Source organism: Stegostoma tigrinum, chromosome 4, assembly GCF_030684315.1.
Source record: "Stegostoma tigrinum isolate sSteTig4 chromosome 4, sSteTig4.hap1, whole genome shotgun sequence".
Lineage (NCBI taxonomy): Eukaryota > Metazoa > Chordata > Chondrichthyes > Orectolobiformes > Stegostomatidae > Stegostoma > Stegostoma tigrinum.
The window spans coordinates 83,846,760-83,873,516 of NC_081357.1; the positions used below are offsets into that span (position 1 = coordinate 83,846,760).

The following is a 26,757-nucleotide window of genomic DNA, read 5'->3' on the forward strand; positions in this document are numbered from 1 at the left end:
GATGCCAACCACCCCAGGAAAATGAGGCATATAAATTACAAGCAGGACAAAAGCACCAATGCTTCACTGGAAGCACACTGACGATGTTACCTAGCAGGGTGACAAAATGTCTGCAATCAAACACATAGGCTTAGCGAGTAAGGCTACAACCTCAAATCCCATTGACTTCAGCCATTTTGATATTACAAGCAACGTCAGTATGGTGTCTTCACCACTCAGTTCAAATGCTGTCGAAACCCACATTCTGATTTTGCTGCAGCTGACTATTCTAACACACTCCTAGCTGGTTTGTTACCTTGCACCCTAATTTCATTTGAGGTCAATCAAAACTCTGCCAACCAAATCCAAAACCAAGACTGAATCCACTACTTCTCTGTATGACTCAAATTAACAAATCTTCACGAAAAAATTATCTTCATCCATTCCAAATTTCTCTCTGGCACCAGCCCACACTACCTTTTTAACGTTTCTTGGCCTACAACACTCCAAGAATACTGTCAGCAGTTCTAGCCTCTTGCACATTCCTGGTTCTCAATACTCCGTTACTGGCAGTAATGCCATTAGTTGTCTGGGTCCCAAGCCCTGGAATTCTCACCCTGGAGTCTCACTCTTTCATCCTTTAAAATTCTTTGACTAAATTGTTCTTCAGTGATAATTTTATTTGATGTGGTGGCAAATTCTGTTTGTACAATTTTTGTGCAGCACTTCAAGAGGTAAAATTGAATTAAAGGCACCGTAAAAACACGAACAGTTTTTATTTCACTTTAATAGGAATCCAGATCCAGAATTGCCAGTAATGAAATAATCTTGTTCCTGGAGTTAATAGCTTTCTAGCCAATAGCTTATTTTGTTGTGGAAATGCAGATGTCAACCAAAAGTCAAAAACATCTCTCCAACAATCCTAAATCAGATTTCAAAGTTGTTCCTTTTCAAACCTAAAAGAAACACTTCCATTACTTTAAAAGACAACCCTGTGTTTACTTAGTGACAGGGTGTCCTATATGTGCAAATCATTGAAAACTTCCACTAGGAAGATATGATATTGAATTGCATTTGTCTTCCTGACAATGTAAAACCAACTTTTAGGTTCTGGAGTTTAGAAGAATGAGAGGTGATCTCATTGAAACATATAGGATTCTTAAGGGGTTTCACAAGGCGAATTCTGAAAGAATACTCCCCTCATGGAAGAGTTTAGAGCTAGAGGGCAGAGGGCATTGTCTCAGAATAAAGAGGTGCTAATTTAAGACTGAGACAATGAGGAATTTCTTCTGAGAGCGTTCAATGACTGTGGAACTCCTTCCAACAGACAGCAGCAGATGCAGAGTACTTCTACACATTTAAGACAATGATAGATTCTTGATCAAGGGGGCAAATCATCATCTTGTTCCTTTAATTAATTTAACCCATTTGTCTAATGAACCTGTTCAGGGGTGTTGTTAAACACCTCTGGAGCAGGTGCGACTTCAACGTGGCCTGCTGGTCCAAAGGTAGGGGTATTACCACTGCACCACAACAGGGCTCCCTTGAAAATATGGAAGGCTTCACAAATTTGTGTGCCGTCTTTGTACGGGGCTAATTTTCTCTGTATCATTCCAATTTTAGTATATGTGCTGCCAAACAGAACTTCCTTTAGGATATGGTGACTCGAAAACGTGCACACAGTATAGCCGTGACCTTCTGTTTAAGCATCACTGCACAATCTTACGTGAAATACAAAAGATGGCACCAATTCATCTTAACTTGAAAAATAGATTGAAACTTTCCAATATTCCAGTTCTGGAATTGTGAACCCATGAAATGCAGAGTTTGACAAAGGAATGTGGCTGCACCAGGCAAACAATGTGTCCTTTCTTAACCATGTGTCTAACCTAACAGTGGTGAAACATACCAATATAAGAGCAAGTCTGAAATGTGGGTGGGGGGGTGCGATTACAAGACAATGGGCTTAATTTGTCAGAATTGGTGCACCAAAGGAGCTCGTATGTTGTTGCAAGTCTCGACATTCTGGTAAATTTACAAGGATTGCTCCTGCATGGGTCAACTAGAATCTGACTGAGGGACACTGGAAAGCAAGAGGTGGAAGTGACTCTTCACCAGCCTCCTGGCTGCCATTTATAGTAATAATAATAATAAAAGATGTATTTAGTTCCCCATTTCCACTGTAGGAATTCTTCGATTTTGTTTTATGATTTATTTGTTGTGTCATCACTGGGTTTTCCTTGTAACTTTCAAACCTAAGGAACCAACTAACTGTCAAATAAACCTATTCATTTCTTCTACATAAAAACAGAAAAAAATTAGGAGAGGAGGATCTTTTTTAAAAAAGAGGGTTACAATTGCAATAACCACAGTTAATGATAAAACAAACTAACTGCGCTAAAATAGAAGATCAGGCTTGACTGGCAGTTATAGGAATGGGAAACAAATAAGTAATTGGCTGTTTTTCCACACTGAAGGATTAGGTTAGATTCCCTACAGTATGGAAACGGGCCCTTCGGCCCAACAAGTCCACACTGCCCCTTGGAGCATCCCACCCAGACCCATCCTCCTATAACCCACACAACCCTGAACACTATGGGCAACTTAGCTATGGCCGATCCACCTAGCCTGCACATCATTGGACTGTGGGAGGAAACTGGAGCACCCAGAGGAAACCGATGCAGACACGGGGAGAACTTGCAAACTCCTACACAGACAGTTACCCCAGGCTGGAATCGAACCCGGGTCCCTGGTGCTATGAGGCTGCAGTGCTAACCACTGAACCACCATGCCGCCCATAAAGTGTAAAGTGTTTTATTTAAAAAGTATTCTTCAGGAGATATTCTAGTCAGTGGCCAGGTCATCTTTTGTGTTCCAGAAGGATGACTGGCTTTTGGTTATTGGAACACAACACAAAATTGCAAAGTATGCCAATGATACCAAACTGGAAAGTGTGGCAAATGCAAAGCATGATCAATTAAAACAAAAATGGGGCAAACGGAACTTAATACAGAGAAATACCAAGTGATAGATTTTGACAGATGAGTGTGGGAGAGGCAATATATAATCTTTGACATAGTTCGAAATATTGTGCAGGAAGTGGGATCTGGAGTGCCTGTGCTTCGTGCTTTGAAGATATTAGAACATATTGATAGATCAATTAGCAAAGCATATCGGAACTTGAGCTACATAAAGAGAGAGAGGAAAGCAGAAAGGTCACATTGAAGCTCCAAAAATTCCTGGGTAGGCCACAGATAGAGAGCTGCATCCAATTCTGGTGGCCACATTTTAAGATGATTGAGAAGTTCCCTAGAAGCACTGAGGAAATTTACTACAGTGGTACCAAGAATGGGGGTGTTTTAGTTATCAGTTCAGGTTGAACAAACAGGGGTTGCTCTCCTTGGAACACACAATACTTGACGGAGATTTGAAAGCTCCATACAAGAGAGTATGTCAGCTTGGATAAAGTAGACAAAGAGACAGTGTTTTCATTAGGTGATCTTACAAAGACTGAGGGTCACTGATTAAGCTTTTTGGGAGAAGATATGGGGAGGATATAAAAGGAAGAAGTTTTATTGTACAGCAAATTTTATTGGTTTGAAACTGTATGCCCTCAAAGGCTGCATAAGCTGACATGGTCTACAAGAAATCTGGAAGGCTCTTGAAGGAAATAAAATTTCAGGGCCACTGGGATTGAGTGGAGAAATACTTCTGACTGGGTTGCTCTGCAGATAGCTGGCATAGACTCAATAAACCAAGTGATTTCAGTCTGTTCCATAAATATGCCTCTCAAACAAAAAATGGAAATTGACACCTACAGTACATCTCAAAAGGTGTCCATTAGAATATGAAACAAAATATACTCAAAAAGAGTTTGCAGATACCACTCCTAGCAGTTGAAGATTTAATAAGACAGAAAAAAAGTCCTTTCTACAAAGCATCAGGATCCTGATTCTACTCATTGGGAGATTTGCAACCATCACTTATTATTAGGATCACTGGAGTAATACACATAAGATATTTGGGTACATGTTTAAGTTTTCACAGGATGGGAAACATTAAAAAAGGAGAACTGCCGAAGAGTCTGTCTTCATACAGAAATTCAGGCTTGTAGTTATCTGAATGCACAAACAGTTCCAATTCCTGACCACTCTAAACGTGGATATTGTGCTCACTCACCTCCAGTTAGATCTTCAACTGACCAAAGACAGACCTAAATTATACTTGCAACCTCATCAGATAGTTGTGTTATCAAATTTAAAAAAAGCTAGAGAAACCCAGCAGGTCTAGCAGCATCTGTGGAGACAGAAATGGTTAGCATGAAAAAGAGAAAATGGATCTGCTCTGCACAGAGCAAAGCTACTCACAATCTATACTGATGATCTGGATGAGGGAACAAAATGTAACATCTCAAAGCTTGCAAATGATGCCAAGTTGGGTCAGAGAGTGAACCGTGACAAAGATGCAGAGATCCTTCAGCAAGATCTGGACAGGTCGGGTGAGTGGACGGATCAATGGTAGTCACAGTATAATGTGGATAAATATGAGGTTATTCACTTTGGAAGCAAAAGCAAGGCAGCAGATACTACCTTAATGACTCTAAAATGGGACAAGGGAGTGTTTAGGAGGACCTGGGTGTCCTTGTACACCAATCACTGAAGGTAAGCATGCAGGTGCAGCAAGCGGTAAAGAAGGCAAATGGTATGTTGGCCTTCCTTACAAGATATTTTGAGTACAGGAGCAGGGAAGTGTTGTTGCAGTTATACAGGACCTTGGTGAGGCCACACCTAGAATATCACAATAGCAGTTTTGGTCTCCTGAGGAAGAATGGATACTCTTGCTCTCAAGGGAGTTCAACGAAGGTCTACCAGGCTGATTCCAGGGATGGCGGGACTTATGTATGAGGAGAGATTGACAAGGTAGGCTTATTTTCACTGGAATTCAGACAAATGAGTGGGGGATCTCAGACTTATAAAATTCTAAAAAGACTAGACAGGGAAGATGCAGGGAGGATGTTCCCAATGGTGAGTGTCCAGACCAGGGGTCACAGTCTGAGGATTTGGGGTAAACCATTTGGGTCAAACAGTGGTGAGCCTGTGGAATTCATTAGCACAGGAAGAAGTTGATGCCAAAACACTGAATGTATTGAAGATGTGGCTAAATATAGCACCTGAGGTGAATGGGATCAAAAGTTATGGAGAGAAGGCAGAATTAGGCTAATGAGTTGCATGATCGTGATGAATGACAGAGCAGGTTCGAAGGCCAAATGGCCTCCTCCTTCTACTATCTTCTATATTTCTAATAAGACACAGTCAGGGTAAAATAGTGTAACCAAACAAAGGGCAGAGAGCACGCACTGAACTCTTGCAGTGAACTTTGCTGGAACACTGTAGCAAGCCCAAAATGGAAATACTAGCATGGGAGCAAGATGGTTTAAAGAGAAATGGAAAGCAACTGGAAAGCCTGGGTCATTCTTACGGTGTGGTGGCGTTCTGCAAAGTGGCCACTCAATCCGCATTTGATTTTGCCATTGTAAAGGAGACCAGATTGTGAGCAGTGAATGCAGTAGGCTAGATTAAAAGTAGCACAAATAAAATGCGACTTCACCTGGAAGGTTGATTTTTGGCTTTGAATAGTGAGGATGAGGAAAGTGAAAGGGCAAGTGTTTATCAATTGCATGTAAGGTGCCACAGTTATTTTTTGGGATGGAGTGAGGAGTGTTAGGAGCAGATCAGGGTACCACTGAGGGACAGACTACTTTGGTCCATTCATCCATGTTTAGAAGAAAATGTTATTCTTGCTTACGCTCATTTCTCAATTAAGGTCACCAGATTATTCTTTTCTTACCTCACTGCTGTTTGATTAGATCTTGCTATGTAAAGATTGCCTGCTGTGCTTCCCTTCATTAGTGCAGAACTATCCATGAAAAATACTTCACTGGCTGTAAAACATTTGATATGTTCCTGAGGTCATGAAAGAATCTACATACATTGTTATGTAGGTTCGTTGGGTAGCCAGACTGAAAGATAGCAACATCAAAAGCTCTTGGGAAAATTTGTTGATAGTGATCTGTCCAAGTTAGATTACATAATAAAATTTCACAATTAGATCAATCTAATTCGAAGTATTCAGCGAATGGCCGGAGATACCGTCCCACCAACTTTTGAAAAAAGTTGAAATTGAGCAATTAATAACCTCAGGTAAAAGCAACTTGCACCTTACAGACACCACTTAAACGCAGTGTTTTCTTCATGTTCATGATAAAGCACATGGTGCCCCTAAAACTGCTCAACCTAGTCTATACTTCAAGGGGAGATGAGCTTTTGCAAAGGAGAAAATATTCAAATGTCAGCTGCATTTGCGAGAACATTTTTAATACAATTCACTTGAAAGGTTTCACTGAATAGAATGAATTAAAATTGCAAATGGAAATTAGACAAATTCAACTGAAATTGAAACGAGGCAAAATTGTTAGTGAGGTAAGGTTAAAAAAAATTCACTAAGCTGTTATTTAATGGTGGAGATAATAATTGCAAAACAAATTGTAGATGATTTAATCAATTTACAGAAAAATAGCAGCTTGATGTTTTCAAAGCTAATATTTGTTCACCACTCCTAGAAGGTTTATTTTGAAGTCACTGAAATTCAGCATTCAAAAATTCACATTTTTTCTTTAATTAAAAAAACTTTAAAAACAATCACATTATTTATTATAGAATCTTAAATACAAGAAATGTCTCTTCCTTCAAAGGAACCGAATGGCCAATATGGTCAAGCTCACCCTTAATTTGTTGAGTGTGGTCGTCATTTACAGCCAGATGTTTTCAGATTTCTGTTAGACAATGTGTTGAACTTCAGAAATAGCAAGTGGAGGTAAAATAACCATGCTATAAAGAAAGCCAATTATGGTTTCAAGCAAAAGCAATGCAAAGTTGAAAATCAAGCCAAATAACTGACAGCATGAAATACATGCATTCAAAATAAAAATAAACTTGCACTTTCACCGGATGGGGCCAAAATGTAATTCAAATTGTAAGGAAGATACCGCATGTACGGAGATAAAACACAATGTCTTACATAAGCCTTGCTAAAACTCTTTGGATTGTAAATGTTGAAAGGTCACACACAATGTATCTTTAGAGAACACGCCGATAGAAATTCCTATCCATAGGAGTTTATTACTTATACTGCTAAGTGAGTTATGCACCAGTGTCTTACTGAATAAGCTCTCTAAAGACGGCCTCCGCCATTTCAAGTTTAGCCAACATTGACTACTATACTGAGAATAACTGTCACAGGTATTTTCATTTCAACAAAAAAAAGTGTTTTATATCTTACACAGGCGTAAAATAAAACCCAATTAAATGTTCGCTACTTACCCAGCCCTAACAGATCGATGGTGCACTGTGCTACCTTGTGAGGGGTCATTCTAGTATCCACTTGGTCTTTCTTCCATTAAAAGATGATATGAATTAATACAGAGATAATGGGAACTGCAGATGCTGGAGAATCCAAGACAACAAAATGTGAGGCTGGATGAACACAGCAGGCCAAGCAGCATCTCAGGAGCACAAAAGCTGACGTTTCGGGCCTAGACCCTTCATCAGAGAGGGGGATGGGGTGAGGGTTCTGGAATAAATAGGGAGAGAGGGGGAGGTGGACCGAAGATGGGGAGAAAAGAAGATAGGTGGAGAGGAGAGTATAGGTGGGGAGGTAGGGAGAGGATAGGTCAGTCCAGGGAAGGCAGACAGGTCAAGGGGGTGGGATGAGGTTAGTAGGTAGATGGGGGTGCAGCTTGGGGTGGGAGGAAGGGATGGGTGAGAGGAAGAACAGGTTAGGGAGGCGGAGACAGGTTGGACTGGTTTTGGGATGCAGTGGGTGGAGGGGAAGGGCTGGGCTGGTTGTGTGGTGCAGTGGGGGGAGGGGATGAACTGGGCTGGTTTAGGGATGCAGTGGGGGAAGGGGAGATTTTGAAGCTGGTGAAGTCCACATTGATACCATTAGGCTGCAGGGTTCCCAGGCGGAATATGAGTTGCTGTTCCTGCAACCTTCGGGTGGAACAAACTACTGCACCTCCCAGTCGCAATCCATTTCCACTCCCCCTCCCATTCTTTAGATGACATGTCCATCATGGGCCTCCTGCAGTGCCACAATGATGCCACCCGAAGGTTGCAGGATCAGCAACTCATATTCCGCCTGGGAACCCTGCAGCCGAATGGTATCAATGTGGACTTCACCAGTTTCAAAATCTCCCCTTCCCCTACTGCATCCCTAAACCAGCCCAGTTCGTCCCCTCCCCCCACTGCACCACACAACCAGCCCAGCTCTTCCCCCCCACCCACTGCATCCCAAAACCAGTCCAACCTGTCTCTGCCTCCCTAACCTGTTCTTCCTCTCACCCATCCCTTCCTCCCACCCCAATCCGCACCCCCATCTACCTACTAACCTCATCCCACCTCCTTGACCTGTCCGTCTTCCCTGGACTGACCTATCCCCTCCCTACCTCCCCAAATATACTCTCCTCTCCACCTATCTTCTTTTCTCCCCATCTTCGGTCCGCCTCCCCCTCTCTCCCTATTTATTCCAGTTCCCTCTCCCCATCCCCCTCTCTGATGAAGGGACTAGGCCCGAAACGTCAGCTTTTGTGCTCCTGAGATGCTGCTTGGCCTGCTGTGTTCATCCAGCCTCACATTTTGTTGATATGAATTAATACAGTTAATTAAAATAATCTTAAATAATTACAGCCACGAAAGATCATTCCATCACTATTTTCTTTAAGTCATATGTAATCACACCTTTCTTTATTCTACATCTTTGTTAATACTTTCTTGACTGTCAGCACAGTGATCCCCAGTTCTCTCGCTCCTGAGGAATGAACCCATAATCTACCATCAAGCAGACTGGTACAATAATGTTGCATTTATACAGTACCTTTAAACAGAAACAAAAAAATCAAAAGTGCCTTGAGGAGTGCAAGAAACAGAACCTGATTTTAAGGGGGAAATTTTGCATCGGCAAGCAAAGTCTTTTGGCCAGCTGCAGAATATCTAACCGACACACCTTCGATCATCCACAAAAGGGACAGAGAAAATGTTGTGCAGTGATTTAGAAAGGGAGTTCCAAAAGCTGGGTTACAAAACTGAAAGCTTTACTTTAAATGGAGAGGAAACCAATTAGAGGAATAAAAGGCTTAAATTGAGAGTAATGGTTGACAGTCATACACATAAGGTAAGGCATAGTTATGAAATAAACAGTTTGTTAGCTGATTCAACAACCCTCCATAAGTTAAGTCAGGTCTGAGTACACGCATCAGGTTTTTACAGTGGTGAGTTTAGAGGAGTGAAGAGAGAGTGATACAAGTCTCCGACTCTCAGTAAACTCTCTCTATTTTCAGAGAGAATGTGAGCAAGTGCAAGTAGGCGGACGCAGGCAGCAGTGAGAGAAGGTGCTGCTGTAGCTAGCGAGAGTGCACGGAAGAGAGACAACAAGAGCAGGCAAGGGTGAAGGGGGCAATCTTCCTTACTGATTACTACATTTCCATATCTGTAAACTTGACAATTATTGTAGTATCATGATGTAACAAAGACAGCAGTCATTTAGAACAGACTGTGAAGAAAGGACATAACAGGCAGTACTAGTGACAGATGTACTTGGACAACAGTATTAAATACAATGTTGTCAAGTCCAACAGAGCCATCACAACCACAAATTACCAGAGACAAAGATAGGCATCACTTCAACACTCAAAATAGAACCCCAAACTGGAAGCCTCGAACCGTGTATCTACAAGCAGCCGTCATTAGTATGGTGCACTGACCTTAATACTGCATATCCAAAGACATGTAGGTTAAATGGATTGGCCATACTAAATTGCCTCGTGGTATCCAGGGATGTGCAGGCCAGGAGAATTAGCCACGGCAAAAGTGGGGTTACAGGGACAGGGTAGAGGGTGGGTGTAGGTGGGATGCTCTTCAAACTGTCAGTGAAGACTAAATAGGCCAAATGGCCTCTATCTGCATTGTAGGAATTGTATGATTCTATTCTAAACTTCCCTTCTGTCTGAAAAACTACCATTTACTGATTTCTATGACTTAGAGTCCCTAAAACCTATCGTTATTGTGAATTCAAAGCCTTTAATGTTGTCCACAGACCCTGTCAACATTAGTGTCCTGTAATTATGGATATTATACATTATGTCAGAACATCATAAGGGCTTTCAGTTTTTTCAGACTGCCAGTAAAGTGGCCACAAACAAAATTCAACTTTCCGCAAAAAGAAACAAGCTTTGGGTCAGTGAAAATTAGCTTATGCTCAAGTAGCTAATTTTCACAAAATGCAATTGCCTCCAAGTTATATGTAGAGATTCCCTCAAATTACCAGAATTGTTATCATCTAGGAATTATTTATGAGTTTACATAGCAAGTTATATATCCAATTAAGGCATCAAGTTATCCTGCTGCACCTATCAAGGTTACTTCATTCTTCCCATTTTATTCCTCAAAGCTTGTGAAAGCAGACTCAACAGCTCTATCAGACCATAACTACAACCATCTTTTCCTTGTAATATTTATGCTGAACTTGTACATACTTTCCAGGAATGCTGCCAGATACTAGCCAGGATTAAACCTGACAATATGCACATGTAACAGAAGCAAACTACAATCATTTTAATAGCTTAGCAAACTTCTGATATTTTGTGAAATAAGCATTCAATTTCTACTCTAACTTTATTCAAATTAGCAATATTCTATTTCTAGAACTGAGCAATTTTGCTGATTTAATCTAGCATCAAAACAGACCTTGTGAGTTTCACCCAACGAAAGATCTTTTCAAAGATACTGACGATAATATTTTTAAAAACTATCACTAAAAGCTGCTTCATTTCATTTGTACAGGAAAATTTTCACAATCAAGTGAAAAATACTTCATGACTTGATATCAGCTTCAATCATAGATTTTTTTTTTCCAATTTGTATGTTTGCAAGAACACTTAGGATTCCAGATTTCTTTGACAGGTTGGTGGAATGAGTAGACAACTGCAGATGAAAAGAGATGCAGAGAAGAAGTCTGAAGTCATTCAATTTAGTGGAAGAACTGGGTGCAAAAAGAGTGAAGCCTGGGGATACGTGCTTACAAATCATTGAAGGTGGCAGGGGACTGAAGAGTGCAGATTAATAAACAAAAGGGATCGTATGTTTTGTAAACAGGAGTACAGCCAAGAAAATCATGCCAAATTAATAGAAACTCTAGTTCAGCCTTAACTGGAGTGCTGCATTCAGTTTTGGGTATCACACCTCAGGAAGATTGTGAAGGCATGACAGAGGGTGCAGAAGAAAAGTTCACAGAATAGTTCCATGGAAGAGAATTTCTGTTACACAAGCAGGTGGACCAGTTGAGACTTGTTTACTCTGTGGAAGAGGCTGTTAGGATGAGACATGAGAGGCACTGTCAAAGCCGCAAGAAGTTTGACCAGATTAGGCAGGGAAAAATAAACTTCCCATCAGGAGAATTATCAAGAAACAGAAAACACAGATTTAAAGTATCTGGCGAAAGAAACAAAGGTGACATTGGGGAAATCTTTCTACGTACCCAGTGGCTAGGATATGAACCCATTGCCTGCCAGAGAGGTGGAAGCAGATTCAATAATGGCTTTCAAAAGAGATTTGAGTAATTGTCCAAAGAGGAAGTAGCTGCAAGGTTCTGGGGAAAGATGCATGTGTGGCACTAGGTTACGCATTCTTGCAGAAAGCTAGCACAGCCAATAGGCTGAAAGTTCTCCTCTTGCTTTGTCACTATTCTATAATTCAGTTTGGGTTGTAAGCAGTAGTTCGCATTGACATTTAGCTTCTAGCAGAACCATCTACAATGCACACCATTCTCTACATTCTACAATATTAACAGAAATCATCACCTTCAACCAGACCTAGCTTCACTATGCAATCATCTACTCCTTTTACTATTTTTTCTGTGTTCATCAAGTTCCATTTGAAATGCACACAATCAACTTGTAGAAATGTACCTCAATCTTCTCTCTCAGTTTCAAGCTCTTTATACATATCTTGGCAGTCAAGGTCAATGAAAATTTCAAAACAGGCCTTACCAGACATTTTCAAAGTTACAATACAAAGGTGAGTCGAGTTGTGGGTAGTGTGGAGGGCTGTTCTAGGTTACAAAGGGACACTGATAGGATGCAGAGCTGGGTTGAGAAGTGGCAGATGGAGTTTAACCCTGAAAAGTGTGAGGTGTTTCATTTTGGAAGAACAAACTTGAAAGCAAAATACAAGGTTAACAGAAAGATTCTTGGCAGTGTGGAAGAGCAAAAGGATCTTGGGGTTCATGTCCACAGTTCCCTGAAAGCTGTCACCCTGGTGGTTAGAGTTGTTAAGACAACAAATGGTGTGTTAGCTTTCATTTATTGAGGGATTGAGTTCAAGAGCCATGAAGTTATGCTCCAGACATACAAAACCTTGGTTCGGCCACATCTGGAATATTGTGTCCAGTTCTGGCCGCATCATTACAGGAAAGATGTGGAAACGTTGGAAAAGGTGCAGCGGAGATTTACCAGGATGTTGCCTGGAATGCAGGGAAGGTCTTACGAGGAAAGGTTGATAGCGCTAGGGCTTTTCTCTTTAGAACGACAAAGAATGAGAGGTGACTTGATAGAGGTGTACAAAATGATCAGAGGTGTAGGTAGAGTGGACAGCCAGAGACTTTTTCCTCGGGTGGAGGTAACTATTACGAGGGGACATAGTTTTAAAGTGAGTGGAGGTAGATATAGGGGAGATGTCAGAGGTAGGTTCTTAACTCAGAGCAGTAGGGACGTGGAATGCATTGCCGGAGAGGGTAACGGAGTCGGACTCGTTAGGGGCATTTGAGCGGCTGTTGGGTAGGCATATGGGTGATAGTATAAGATAAGGATGGAGATTAGATAGACCTGAGGTTTAGGGTAAAAGTTCGGCACAATATTGTGGGCCAAAGCATCGGTCCTGCATTGTACTGTTCAATGTTCTACGTTAGCATTCAAACTGACTTTTAAACAGTTGAAATGAGAGTGCAGTTCATGCTCATTCTGTGCAACCACTTGTCAATCTTTCAACGACTCACCAAATCACCTCATGTCAGACAAGCATGCTGCTTTAAATATTTTGTTTTTGATTATGTGATATCATGCACTATAATCTGCACTGGGTTTTCATCTGCCGTAATTCTTTTAAAATATAATCAAAGCCTTTTGCCTTTTCTTGGCTACAGTTAGGTTAGACTGTTCCTTCTAATGAGTGCCACCTCAGTTTGACAAATCTACCTCAAATTTCAGAATCAATCTCGTTTACACACAGATATTACTTCTATAAACAAGATAGTTGCATTCTTGTGTGACTTCGCGCTATAGAAATTTGCGTAATAGGGAAATCACAATAGAAAATCGTTATACTGTACAGTAGAAAATTCACATTAACCAAACGGCATCCACTATTCATCAAAGATAACAAGGTGTAGAGCTGCATGAACACAGCAGGCCAAGCAGCATCAGAGGAGCAAGAAAGCTGGCATTTCAGGCCTACAAGGATCTGGGCCCGAAATGTCAGCTTTCCTGCTCCTCTGATGCTGCTTGGCCTGCTGTGTTCATCCAGCTCTACACCTTGTTATCTCAGATTATCCAGCATCTCTCTCTCTCCACTATTCATCAATCGCATCACAGCCAATGCACATTAAAACACACATTATGGCCTAAAACATGAGGGATTCAGCACTAATCTCTCGGCTTCTGTCCGGTGGGCAAAACTAGTTGCTTTTGCCATCAGCATAGCAAATATTGCACAGAGGACAGCTTACAGCAGTGCAAAGTATTCAATGTTAATCCAATACTCTCTTGTCTGGTAACCCTGGTGATCGAGCACCCACAGTACTTTCAGTTTTCCAAAGAACCTGCATTACTCCATGCCTTTCTCTCCAACTTCTTTCTCTTGCTGTGCTGGCATAAACCTTATTTGGGTCAGTTTCGAAGCCACCTGCATATTCTACAAGCAGCAGCATAATTGGTCCATGGAAAATCACTGCTGTCACAGAATCATTGAAGTGTGGAAGCAGGCCACTCAGCCATCAAGTCCACAGTGACCCTCCAAAGAGCATCCCAGCCAGATCCACCATCAGACCTATCCTCATAACCCTGCATTTCCCATGGTTAATGCATCCTACATGGGCAATTTAGCATGGCCAATCCACCTAGCCCGAATATCTTTGGTCTATGGGAGGAATATATAGCACCCAGGAAGCCTACAGAGACAGAATGCACAAACTCCACACAGAAAGTCATCAGAGGGAGGAACTGAACTTGGGTCCCTGACGCTGTGAAGCAGCAGTGCTAACCACCAAGCCACTGTGCCACCTGTGGTCATGAAGTCATGGTGTGCACAAACCCAGTTTGCACTTGCATAAGAGAAGGATCATGAACAGCTTGAAGACTTCAATACAGAAAGCAGCAGGAATTGTACAAGACTCCTACAGTCATTACAAAATTTACCAAAGTGTTAAAACCGGTGAAATCCAGTACATGCCCACCCTAAAAAAATTTCTTCCCTAACACATTAGGGAGGAGCACTATTTCTGCAAGACAGATCACACCACTTGTCTCTATTAGGCTGCACATGCATTATTATTAATACATTTTAAATGCTTCTATTCTATAGAGAAAAGAGGAGCCATATACCAGATCATTATGCCCAAGACAAACCTATCGCAGTTATACTAACTGTCCAATCATTTCTTCATAGTTAATTGCTCGCTGTCAAATCAAACTGGAACATAGAAGATTTCAACAAGTTATACATTAGTTTCTCCGAAGTCAGAAAGGCTAACATACCACCCAAGTTCAAGGTCAATCATGAGGCATAATATACTTAAGCAACTTGGCAAATTCCAAGAACTGGATTAATCAATTTTCCATACTCTACATTGTGAATTCAGTAGCATTAAGTTGGATTTCGTTCAATTTCTTTCAGCTCCACAAAGCAACTTTCCAACTACATCCCAAGCTTTACAACAACATTGAAGGATGGGTCAGCAAGTTTGCAGACGACACAAAGGTCAGAGGTGTCGTTGACAGTATTGAGGGCTGTTGTAGGCTGCAGCGGGACATTGACAGGATGCAGAGATGGGCTGAGAGGTGGCAGATGGAGTTCAACCTGGGTAAATGCGAGGTGATGCATTTTGGAAGGTCGAATTTGAAAGCTGAGTACAGGATTAAGGATAGGATTCTTAGCAGTGTGGAGGAACAGAGGGATCTTGGTCTGCAGATACATAGATCCCTTAAAATGGCCACCCAAGTGGACAGGGTTGTTAAGAAAGCATATGGTGTTTTGGCTTTCATTAACAGGGGGATTGAGTTTAAGAGTCGTGGGATCCTGTTGCAGTTCTATAAAACTTTGGTTAGACCGCACTTGGAATACTGCGTCCAGTTCTGGGCGCCCTATTATAGGAAAGATGTGGATGCTTTGGAGAGGGTTCAGAGGAGGTTTACCAGGATGCTGCCTGGACTGGAGGGCTTATCTTATGAAGAGAGGTTGACTGAGCTTGGTCTCTTTTCATTGGAGAAAAGGAGGAGAGGGGACCTAATTGAGGTATACAAGATAATGAGAGGCATAGATAGAGTTGATAGCCAGAGACTATTTCCCAGGGCAGAAATAGCTAGCACGAGGGGTCATAGTTTTAAGCTGGTTGGTGGAAAGTATAGAGGGGATGTCAGAGGCGGGTTCTTTACGCAGAGAGTTGAGAGAGCATGGAATGCGTTGCCAGCAGCAGTTGTGGAAGCAAGGTCATTGGTGTCATTTAAGAGACTGCTGAACATGCATATGGTCACAGAAATTTGAGGGTGCATACATGAGGATCAATGGTCGGCACAACATTGTGGGCTGTAGGGCCTGTTCTGTGTTGTACTGTTCTATGTTCTATGTTCTAACAACATCGCAACCATTATTCTCATTAGCTCAAGATTGCAGTAATTTCTCGAAATATCTACATTTCTGCCTTCTTTCTCTCACATTGTAATCCCAGAAAAGACAGACTCGAGAGCTAGTAGGGCATTCTTCATTTTGCAAATGATTTGAACTCTTTGCTGCTACAGTGTCTCTTATCTCAATAACGTCTGGAAAACCCTACAAATGAAACACTTGATTCTTGAGCCATTTCAATGGTCAGACCAACATCCTGAGCTGTTGCAGACGACACTAAGGTCGGTGGAGTTGTGGTAGTGACGAAGGATGTTGTAGGTTACAGACAGACACAGATAAGCTGCAGAGCTGGGCTGAGAGGTGTCAAATGGGAGTTTAATGCGGACAAGAGGGAGGTGATGCACTTTGGTAGGAGTAACCGGAAGGCAACGTACTGGGCTAATGGTAAGATTCTTGGTAGTGTAGATGAGCAGAGAGATCTCAGTGTCCATGTACACAGATCCTTGAAAGTTGCCACCCAGGTTGACAGGGTTGTTAAGAAGGCATACGGTGTTTTAGCTTTTATTAATAGAGGGATCGTGTTCCGGAACCAAGAGGTTATGCTGCAGCTATACAAAACTCTGGTGCGGCCACACTTGGAGTATTGCGTACAGTTCTGGTCACCGCATTATAAGAAGGATGTGGAAGATTTGGAAAGGGTGCAGAGAAGATTTACTAGGATGTTGCCTGGTATGGAGGGAAGGTCTTACGAGGAAAGGCTGAGGGACTTGAGGCTGTTTTCATGAGAGAGAAGGTTGAGAAGTGACTTAATTGAGACATATAAGATAATCAGAGGGTTAGATAGGGTGGATAGGGAGAGCCTTTTTCCTTGGATGGTGACAGCGAGCACGAGGGGGGCATAGCTTCAAATTGAGGGGTGAAAGATAGAGGACAGATGTCAGAGGTCATTTCTTTACTCAGAGTAGTAAGGGTATGGAACGCTTTGCCTGCAACGGTAGAAGATTCGCCAACTTTAAGTACATTTAAGTCGTCATTGGATGAGCATATGGACGTACATGGAATAGAGTAGGTTAGATGTGCTTAAGATTGGTATGGCAGGTTGGCACAACATCGAGGGCCAAAGGGCCTGTACTGTGCTGTAATGTTCTATGTTCTGTGTTCTGTTCTGACTTCAAGGTGAAGTGAATGGAGTTAACAATGGATCGTTGAAAAAAGATAGTACGTTGAGGGTGCATATGAATCATACCCATTTCACATCACAACCTCACAACACGCCCCACTACAACACAGTCACAGGATAAAATACATTTCAGTGTTATTTTGGCTACAAGCTACTAAACCACATACGGGGCTTTTAGCTGAGAGAAATGTTGAGACCACCTAAACTGATGGAACATGATCCTATTGAATGGTACAGTATGCTTCACAGGCCAACTAGTCTACTCCTGTTCTTACTTCTCATGGTTTTATGGTCTCAGAGTCACAAAGTCACACAGCACAGAAACAGATCATTTTGTCCAACTTGTCCATGCCAACCAAGTTTCCCAAACTAAACCAGTCCCACTTGCCTGCATTTGTTCCACATCCCTCTAAACTCTTCCTATTTATCTACTTATCCAAATGACTTTTATACGTTCCAACTGTACCTACATCTACCACTTTCTCTGGCAGTTCATCCATTTAAGAACCACATGTGAGTTTGCTCTGTCAGCTTCCTTTCAAATCTTTCTCCTCTCACCTTAACATTATACCCTCTAGTTCTGAACTCACGCATGCTCAGAAAAAGGTTTTTGATTTTTGACTTTGTGATTTTCTAAATCTCTACAAGGTTACCCCTCAATCTCCTATGCTCTGTTGGAAAGGGGTCCCAACCTATCTAACCTCTCAGAGTCGCAGAGATATACAGTACTTCCTTATAAGTCAAACCCTCTAGTCCAGACAACACTCTTGTAAATCTCTTCTAAAGTCTTTCCAATTTAATACCCTTCCTATAGCAGGACGGCCAGAACCGAACACAGTACTCCAAAAGTGGCCTCACCAATGTCCTGTACAACCTCAACATGATGTCCCAACTCCTATACTCAATGGCCTGAACGATGAAGACAAGCATGCTATGCACCTTAACTATTCTGTCTACCTGTAATGCAACCACGTATCCAAACTCCTAGGCCTCTGTTCCACCACACACCCCAGGGTCCTACCATTAATTGTATAAGTCCTACCCTTGTACGTTTTACAAAATGTAATAGTTTGCATTTATCCAAATTAAATTCCATTTGACATTCCTCAGTCTATTAGCCCAATTCATCAAGGTCTCTTTGTAATCTTAGATAATCTCTTCACTGCCCACTACACCATTCAGTTTGGTGTCATCCGCAAATTTACTACCCATACCTCCTAAATTCTCACCCAAATCATTTATATAAAATGAGAAACAACAGTACACTCAGCACTGATCCTTATGCTAATCACAGGCCTCCAGTCTGAAAAACAACCCTCCACCACCACCTTCTGTCACCTATTGTCAAATCAATTTTGTATCCAATTGGCAAGCTCTCCCTGAATCCCATGTGATTCAACTTAAGAAACCAGTCTACCAGGCAGGACCTTGTAACAGCATTACTAAAGTGCATGTAGACAATAACTACCTGCTCTGCCCTATCTTTTTGGTTACGTCCTCAAAAAAGCTGAATCAAGATTGAAGACACATTTCTCATGCACTAAGCCATGCAGACTATTTCCAATCAGTCTCTGCTTCTCCAAATGCATGTAAACCCTATCAGTCAGAACCCCTTCCAACAACTTACTCACCACTGTTGTCAGACTGTAGTTCCTAGGCTTCTCCTTAGAGTCATTCCTAAATAAAGGCACAACATTAGCCACACTCCAGTCCTCTAGCAGCCCACCCGTGACTATAGATGATACAAATATCTTTGCTAGCAGCTCCACAAATTCTTCCCTTGCTTCCCATAAGATCCGAAAATCAAATATTGCATTCGGGCACCAAACTTTATAGAAGTTTCACTTGCCTTAAATCCCACTTACACCACTGCAAATCTAAGCCATGAATTTGAAATATGTGAATTAATTTTGCTTAATTAATGCTAGAAGACTCATGCCTTGAAAAATGGCCATGGTTGGAAACTAAATATTTCAGGATACTTAACATTTCAAGAAGTGACAGGCAACGTGTAAAAGCGTGAAGCAGCCATTGCAACGCAGAATGGATAAAGGCAGCAGATAGAAAACTTTTTAGTTTGGGGCAGCACGGTGGCACTGCTGCATCACAGCACCAGGGACCTGGGTTACCCCTTTGGGCAACTGTCTGCATTTGCACATTCTCCCTGTGTCTGCGTGGGTTACCTCTGGGTGCTCCAGTTCCCTCCCACAGTCCAAAGATGTGCAGGTTAGGTGGATTGGCCATGCTAAATTGCCCACAGTGTTCACGGATGTGTAGGTTAGGTGGGTTATAGGGGGATGGGTCTAGGGGAGATGCTGTGAGGGTCGGTATGGACTTGTTGGGCCAAAGCGCCTGTTTCCACAGAGTAGGGATTCCATGACTCAGAATGTGGAATAAATTTAGGAGCAGCTAAGAAAGAGATGCATTAAACTCTACTGGGAATTTTTAGAGTAATACTAATCACTGTGTAGAACATAACATAAATTAGGAAGATGGCTGCATACGTATAATGCTAACACAGCATGGATGGATGTTAATTTTCTTATATACCAGACAACTTATCTTACAGCATGTGCAAAAGATAAACCAAGCTTTTTTTCCCAAGATGGACTTCTATATATAAATTGGAAAAAGGCTATTTTGCATCTAATAAAATTCCACAAGAAAGGTTTAATTCACTACGTTGTAGTAAAAAAGCTTCAAAGGAATAACAATCCTACGAAAATGTTTCACTGACTTGCTTCAATCTAAACACAAAGCAAGTATAAGGGCCACATGGTGGCATGGTAGCTCAGTGGTTAGCACTGATGCCTCACAGCACCACAGACCCAACTTCATTTCCACCCTTGGGCAACTGTCCATGTGGTGTCTGACATTGTCCACATTTGTGTGGGTTACCTCCGGGTACTCTGGTTTGGTCCATAAATGTGCAGCTGGATTAGCAATGTTAAATTGCCCTTGGTGTCCAGGGTTGTAAGGCTAGGTGGATTAGCCATGGGAAATGCAGGCTTACAGGGATAGGGTTGGGGTGTGGTTCTGGGTAGAATGCTTTTCGGAGAGTCAGTGGCTCAAATGGCCTGCTTCCACACTGTAGGGTTTCTATGATTCAATGATTCTATGAAATTGGCTAAGGTAGGTCCAGAAATTACTTTAATATAATACAAAATGCCGCTGTGGTGAATGGTAAAATTTCAATTTGGAATTAAAGCTAACCTAATGGCAAATATGTAACTACTGTATCTGTCATTTCATCTGGTTCACTAATATCCTTTAGGGGAAAAATCTACACGTGGCCTACACATGACTTCAAAGTCACAACAACACAACTGACTTTTAGGTGCCCTCTGAGATGGCTCAGCAAGCTGCTCAGTTCAAAGTCAGTTTAGGATGGGCAATAAATGCCTGCCTACCCAGTATGTATGCATATATCATAAACGCATTTTAAAAAGATCTGATGGTAAATAGATAACGGTAAACACTTAAGTGTATTTACAACAAGTATAAATCTCCTTTGCAAGATAAGAATCTACAGAAGTAGTCCAATAACAGCTCATGAGAGAAATTATAGGTAGTATTAAAACAAAAGCAGTGGCATGGTGGCTCAGTGGTTAGCACTGCTGCCTCATTCAGCCAGGACCCGGGTTTGATTCCACCCTTGGGCAACTGTCTGTGTGGAGTTTGCACACCCTTTCTGTGTGTGCGTGGGTTTCCTCCGGGTGCTACGGTTTCCTCCCATAGTCCAAAGATGTGCAGGCTATGTGGGTTGGCCATGCTAAATTGCCCATAGTGTTCAGGGATATGTAGATTTGGTGAGTTACAGGGGGATGCATCCAGGTGGTATGCTCTGAGGGTTGGTGTGGATTTGTTGGGCCAAAGGGGCTATTTCCACACTGTAGAATTTCTATGATCTTTCATGATCAATGAAAAGGTTTATGCTGCTAAAAAGAGTAACAAACCCGAAGATTGGAAGCATATCAGATTTCAGCAAATATGGACAATAAATTAATAAACAATGAATGAGAGATACAAGAACTGAATTTAAAAGTTTCCACAGGCATGTAAGAAAGATTTAGCAAGCATGCAATCCTTTGCGACAGGGACAGGAGAAACTAAAATGGGGAATAACTAATGAAATGACAGAGGCATTAAAATAAAATTTCATATCTGCCTCCCTGATAGAAACCAAGATACATTCTGTAAATAGTGACAAACCCATGTCCAGTGGGAAATGAGGAATTTCAGGAAATTATTATTGGTAATCATGGTGTTATGGACTCAGAATAAAGGCTAACCCACTTGGGACTGACAGAACAAAAAAAATTGTCCCTGTAAGGATTGTGAATCTTCTGTATTCTCTTAGACAGAGAATGAGGGAAATACATTTGAAGAGCTATGGAATGTGAACAAGAAAATGGGATCGAGTGGTTTGCTCTTCAGAAATTAAGGCATATGGAGATAACATTGACAGGTGGAGCTGAAGATGAAGGTCAGCCAAGATTGACTCTTTTAGCCTACTCCAACAAAGATACAAAGAGCCTACTCATACTCATATATCTTATGTCCTGGTAACAGGGCAGTACAAGCTCTTGTCACAATTGCCCCAAAGGATCCCATTTAAGAACCACATAAAAATATCAAATAGATTACTGTTTACAATCTGAGGATAGATCAGCCAGATGGAACCTGGCTACTACTAACTCAAGTGGACATGAGGTATAATCAAAATGTACAAATTTAAGTCAGGTTAGTCAAAAAATGAGAGTGATTTCATGAATGGAATTTTTTCCTCAATAATCCATTATTTTAATTAAGGTAAATTCCAGTTTAAAGGCAGTCATAAATCCAGGGCAAAAGTTATTCTAAACAAGACTCGCAAATTTGCTGTCCAGTTCTTAGTAAAATTCCACTGAAACTGAAATCAGTGCCACAAAACAAACCCATATTCATCATTGAGATACAGAAACTGGCAACTTGAACAGCACGGAGCTGAACTGGCAATGCCCATGTATACCATTGTGAAACTGCATGCATTTTAATCTACTTGCTAGAATACTGCCAATAAGTAAATGAAGCACACAATGGAGTTCTCCATTTTTCTTCAAAATCCAAGGAAAATAGCAGAACATTGTGCATGAGCATGAGCAAAGCTGCATTTTGATACATGTCGTAAACACTAACAGCACAAATACAGCCACACAAAAAAAACTCACCTATGCTAAATTGCACATTTCAAACCAAATCAAACTATATGTAAAGCCTACCAAATTCTTACAAAACCTGCTTGCATAAATAAGTGTAATCCAACAGAAGCTCTTTAAAGCTGAAAGCCGAGTGAAAAGAAAGGCAGTTTCAGTTGAACTGCAGCCTTTCTACAACACAACTGACACAATAAAAACGGCACATATTAGCTTGTATCACTCATCCATATTTCCTCTATCTTACTATGAAGTTGCATGATATGCGTGATAACAGAGGCCAAGGGATTGCTGAATATTTACAATTCACACTAAATTGCATTACACATCGATTCAAAAAGACAATTCAGATTCTTGCATTAAACTAACCAAAGTAAATAACTGCAACCCAGTCACTGCTCTTCTAAGGTGTGAAATTTCAGATGTGGATGGCAAAGAAAAAGCTCAGCTGCAAGAAGTTCGTCTAACCCTCTGCACTTGCTTAAAATGTGTTACATCTCTTAACACGTTCTGTGATGACTATCTGCACTGTTGACTATTTCCAACAATGTTTTTATTGCAACTACAAAGATCCATTTCAAACAATTTGTGACACTGCAACAGTTTTGGTTATAGTTAAAGCATTTGTAAACTTAAAATTCTTTCTAAATTTAATTCAGCTGATAGTCTCTTTATTTTCTATTGCAATCTACGCTTGGAATCATTAACTTTCAGCTCATTCAGAAAATGGGAACAAACCAACATTTCATAAATTAACATTAAATTTAAGCTACAATACTCTTTTCAGATCCAAATTTACTGTTTTCCTTCCAGAAATGTAAATTCTCGAAACTAACAGCATGTCTAGAAATTACGCAAAAGAAATACTGTTATCAAGTCACAATCAGTTTAATCAGATAAATAGAAACTATTAAGCTTGATGACAGACTGGTTCCTTCAGAAGCACATCAACAATATTAAAGCCATATGGCTGACCCTCAATATTTTACTATATGTATAATGAGAAAGGATTTAGGCTGTAGTCAATTAAAAAAAGTCTGTAACTTGGCACGACCTAATGAAAATTATGGAATAGATTGTTGTGGTAATTACTTACATTGCTACGTGGTTTATTAACATGTTGACACAAATAGTTCATGCAATAGCGCATACCTGCAGGTGTGGTCAATTTTTGGGCTGATCACAGAGCTTCTTAAAATTTACTGTTTAAAAAACTAACAAAAATATTTCAAGAAGTAATCAATTTGTAACAATGCCTTTTTGTAAAAAATGTAAGTTCTATTTAGCATTTGAATTTAATTTTAGTTAAAAGTTCCAGGTTGTCTTATAGACGTTTAATTGGTTCTAGTACTGTATTTCTTTTTTTAAAATTGACTCGAGAAACAAGTTGGAATATATTGACAATGAGGCAATATATGGTGAGGCTTTAATTGGATAATGGAGATTTCTAGAGTAAGACTGACGAATGAACAGCTGAGTCATGCCTCAATTGACTTATAAACAGTGGCTGTTTTCAATTCCCCATGTACATGGCAGCAAATCAAACAGTCAGTACATCTCAAGGTGAAATAGGAAAAGAATGAAAACAATACTTCAATAACATTGATCTGGCCAAACTGGGGAAGTCATTTGATGCTGCAATCAAACCTGGGTCCCTAGTGCTGTGAGGCAACAGTCCTAATTACTGAGCCACCGTGCCAACCAATGTTTACATTACTTAAGTAAGTGCAATCAAAGCTATACAGATTCTGTTAAAATTCAAGAAAATCTGTCTGATTGGTGTTAATAAAAAAGATACACAAATATTCAAACAATTAATTGGCAAGTATGTCCTCTTACTCAAATCCCTGTTGTGATCAAACCAGCAGGGGGATAAAGCAGGAGTTGATCAACCCCACTCCACCTGATTGTGACACTTTCCATTAAGCAAGCAGTGTCACACATCCATATTTAAAGAGGTAAGATCAGCTGAACTAATGAAACTTCCAAAACATTTAGCTCTCCCTGAGAACATATGCCTTTCTTTACTGAATTTCCAGCCTCGGGTAACCGTCTGTGCGGAGTTTGCACATTCTCCCCGTGTCTGCGTGGGTTTCCTCCGGGTGCTCCGGTTTCCTCCCACAGTCCAAAGATGTGCAGGCTAGATGGATCGGCCATGCTAAATTGCCTGTAGTGTTCAGGAGTGTGGGGGTTATTAGGGCGATGGGGATGGGTCTGGGTGGGGATGCTTCAAGAGGTGGTGTGGACTTGTTGGGCCGAAGGGCCTGTTTACACACTGTAGGGAATCTAATCTAGGGAATCTAATCTAATCTGAATACAGCACAGCAATCTGGCCAAGACTGACAAATTTATCACAGAGAACGTGACTATATCTTTGCAATTTATGAGTTCAAACAGACACAAAGCCTTGGGAAATCTAGGCCAACACTGCAACACTGATGGAGTACTAAATAATGCAACAAAAGATTCCTGAGCCAAGATAACATCTGCTTGTTTTGTTGATCATGAAGATGTGGATAGCATGATTCCAAGAAAAAAGTCGATAGCCAGAGACTTTTCCTCAGGGCAGGATTGACTGCCACGAGGGGCCATAGTTTTAAGGTGTTAGGAGGAAGGTAGAGGAGACGTCAGAGGGAGGTTCTTCACCTAGAGAGTTGTGAGCGCATGGAATACTTTGTCAGTGGTAGTGGTGGAACCAGAGTCATTAGCGACATTTAAGCGACTGCTGGACATGCACATGGACAGCAGTAAATTGTGGGGAATGCAGATTAGGTTATTTTATTTTTGGATTAGGATTAATCCACAGCACGACATCGTGGCCCGAAGGGCCTCTACTGTGCTGTACTTTTCTATGTTCTAAAAGCAGAAAATTGGTTAACATTTGTCATCAACTTAAACCAGAAACAACTACCTGAACCACTAATTGACTTCATGGAGCTTTTTCCACTTGGTTACAAACTGGAACTACTCTTCAAAACTTCACTGACTATAATGCATTGAAGAAGTACAAGAAGCTAAAGCTCTTCTGTTTGGTCTGCTAATTAGGAAATAAAAATAACATTTCACTTCACCAGCCTAAACTTTAAAATTAAGGGCTATTCTCTGTCATCAACTGCAATTGTAGAAACTCTATTCCACAGATATCAGAAAGTAGATATGCATGACTCTAAATGGACAGCTTTGTCAAATCTCAAACTAGTCTACTTGTCCTACACTGCAATTGTTCATCATTCATATAGAAGTCCCAAGGCATTTTTAAGCTGCAATACTACATCTAGGCACGATAAAGAGCTCACCAGACAGTAATCAAAAGTGCAAACAAAGCTAATTTTTCACTCCAGCTCTTTTTTTTAAAGTGTGGAAACAGGCCATTTGGCCCAACAAATCCTCACCGCCCCTCCAATGAGCATCCCACCCAGACCCACTCCCCTGTATTTCCTACGTCTAACCCACCTAACGTAAGGACAATTTAGTATGGCCAATTCACCTAACATGCATATTTTTGGACTGTGGGAGGAAACCAGAGCACCCGGAAGAAATCCACGCAGACGTGGGGACAACATGTAAATGCCACACAAACAGTCGCCCAAGGCTGGAATTGAACGCAGCAGTGCTAACCACTGAGTCACCGTGTCATCAATTATCCGTCCTTCAATTCTGGAGCGTGGAATGTAATTGTAGTTCCCCAATCACCAGCCAGCAGAGGTAGCTGATTTGACATCACAGAAACCTTACCACCCGAGTTTCAAGATAATTCACTTGGTGTGAAACAGCATTTCTAGCTAGTGTGATACATAGAGACACACTTAAATTGACATTCTAGCAAAAATAATACTTACTACAGCTTCAGAAACAACACATCCCTTCTCTGTATGAAGGTCTTCTCCAGTTAGGTTGAGGGTACTTGGAGGCAAAACCACAGCATGCGGAGGAGACTGGGAATAAAAGAGGTCCGTACGGCAGTGAACACTTAATGAGTGACCGGTGTTTGCAATTGCTTCAAGTAGGTTACAGAGGCAAAAGCCTTCAGTTATGTGGAAACAAATGTAATTTCTTGAGGTTTTTACACTGTGCCATTCTCCTTCATCTATATTTATTCATTTGATGTATAACTCTGTTGGCATTGTAAGAGATTAGTAATGAAACAAACTGTGAAAAATGACAACACAGTGTGAAGCTGGATGAACACAGCAGGCCAAGCAGCATCAGAGCAGCAGGAAAGTTTGATGTTTCGGGTTGATTACTCTTTTAACTGAAGTTCTTTGAGAGCACAACTGTCAAAATAATTAGTTCTTCAATACACTCTCACACTATTGTTATCAGAAGGTTACAATTACTACAACACATCCAGTATCCTGCAATTTCAGTACATCCATAGGATGATACTGCTGCACGCTCAGCACAGTGCCCATTCAAAATAAACACATTCAACTGTTCTCAATATAACTAAAATCAG

The 26,757-nt window shown here is 41.0% G+C and overlaps 1 protein-coding gene and 1 pseudogene across 1 annotated transcript in view; both read right to left on the minus strand.

Moving 5' to 3' along the window:
* The window catches only part of smap1 (small ArfGAP 1), a 207,346-nt gene that overhangs the window by 93,519 nt on the left and 87,070 nt on the right, over nt 1–26,757 (minus strand). The window contains 2 exon segments of the mRNA XM_059645494.1: nt 7,359–7,428; nt 26,141–26,236. Of these exon segments, the coding sequence (XP_059501477.1) occupies nt 7,359–7,428; nt 26,141–26,236 (166 nt within the window).
* Nucleotides 1,526–1,624, minus strand: LOC125452989 (U6 spliceosomal RNA; annotated as a pseudogene).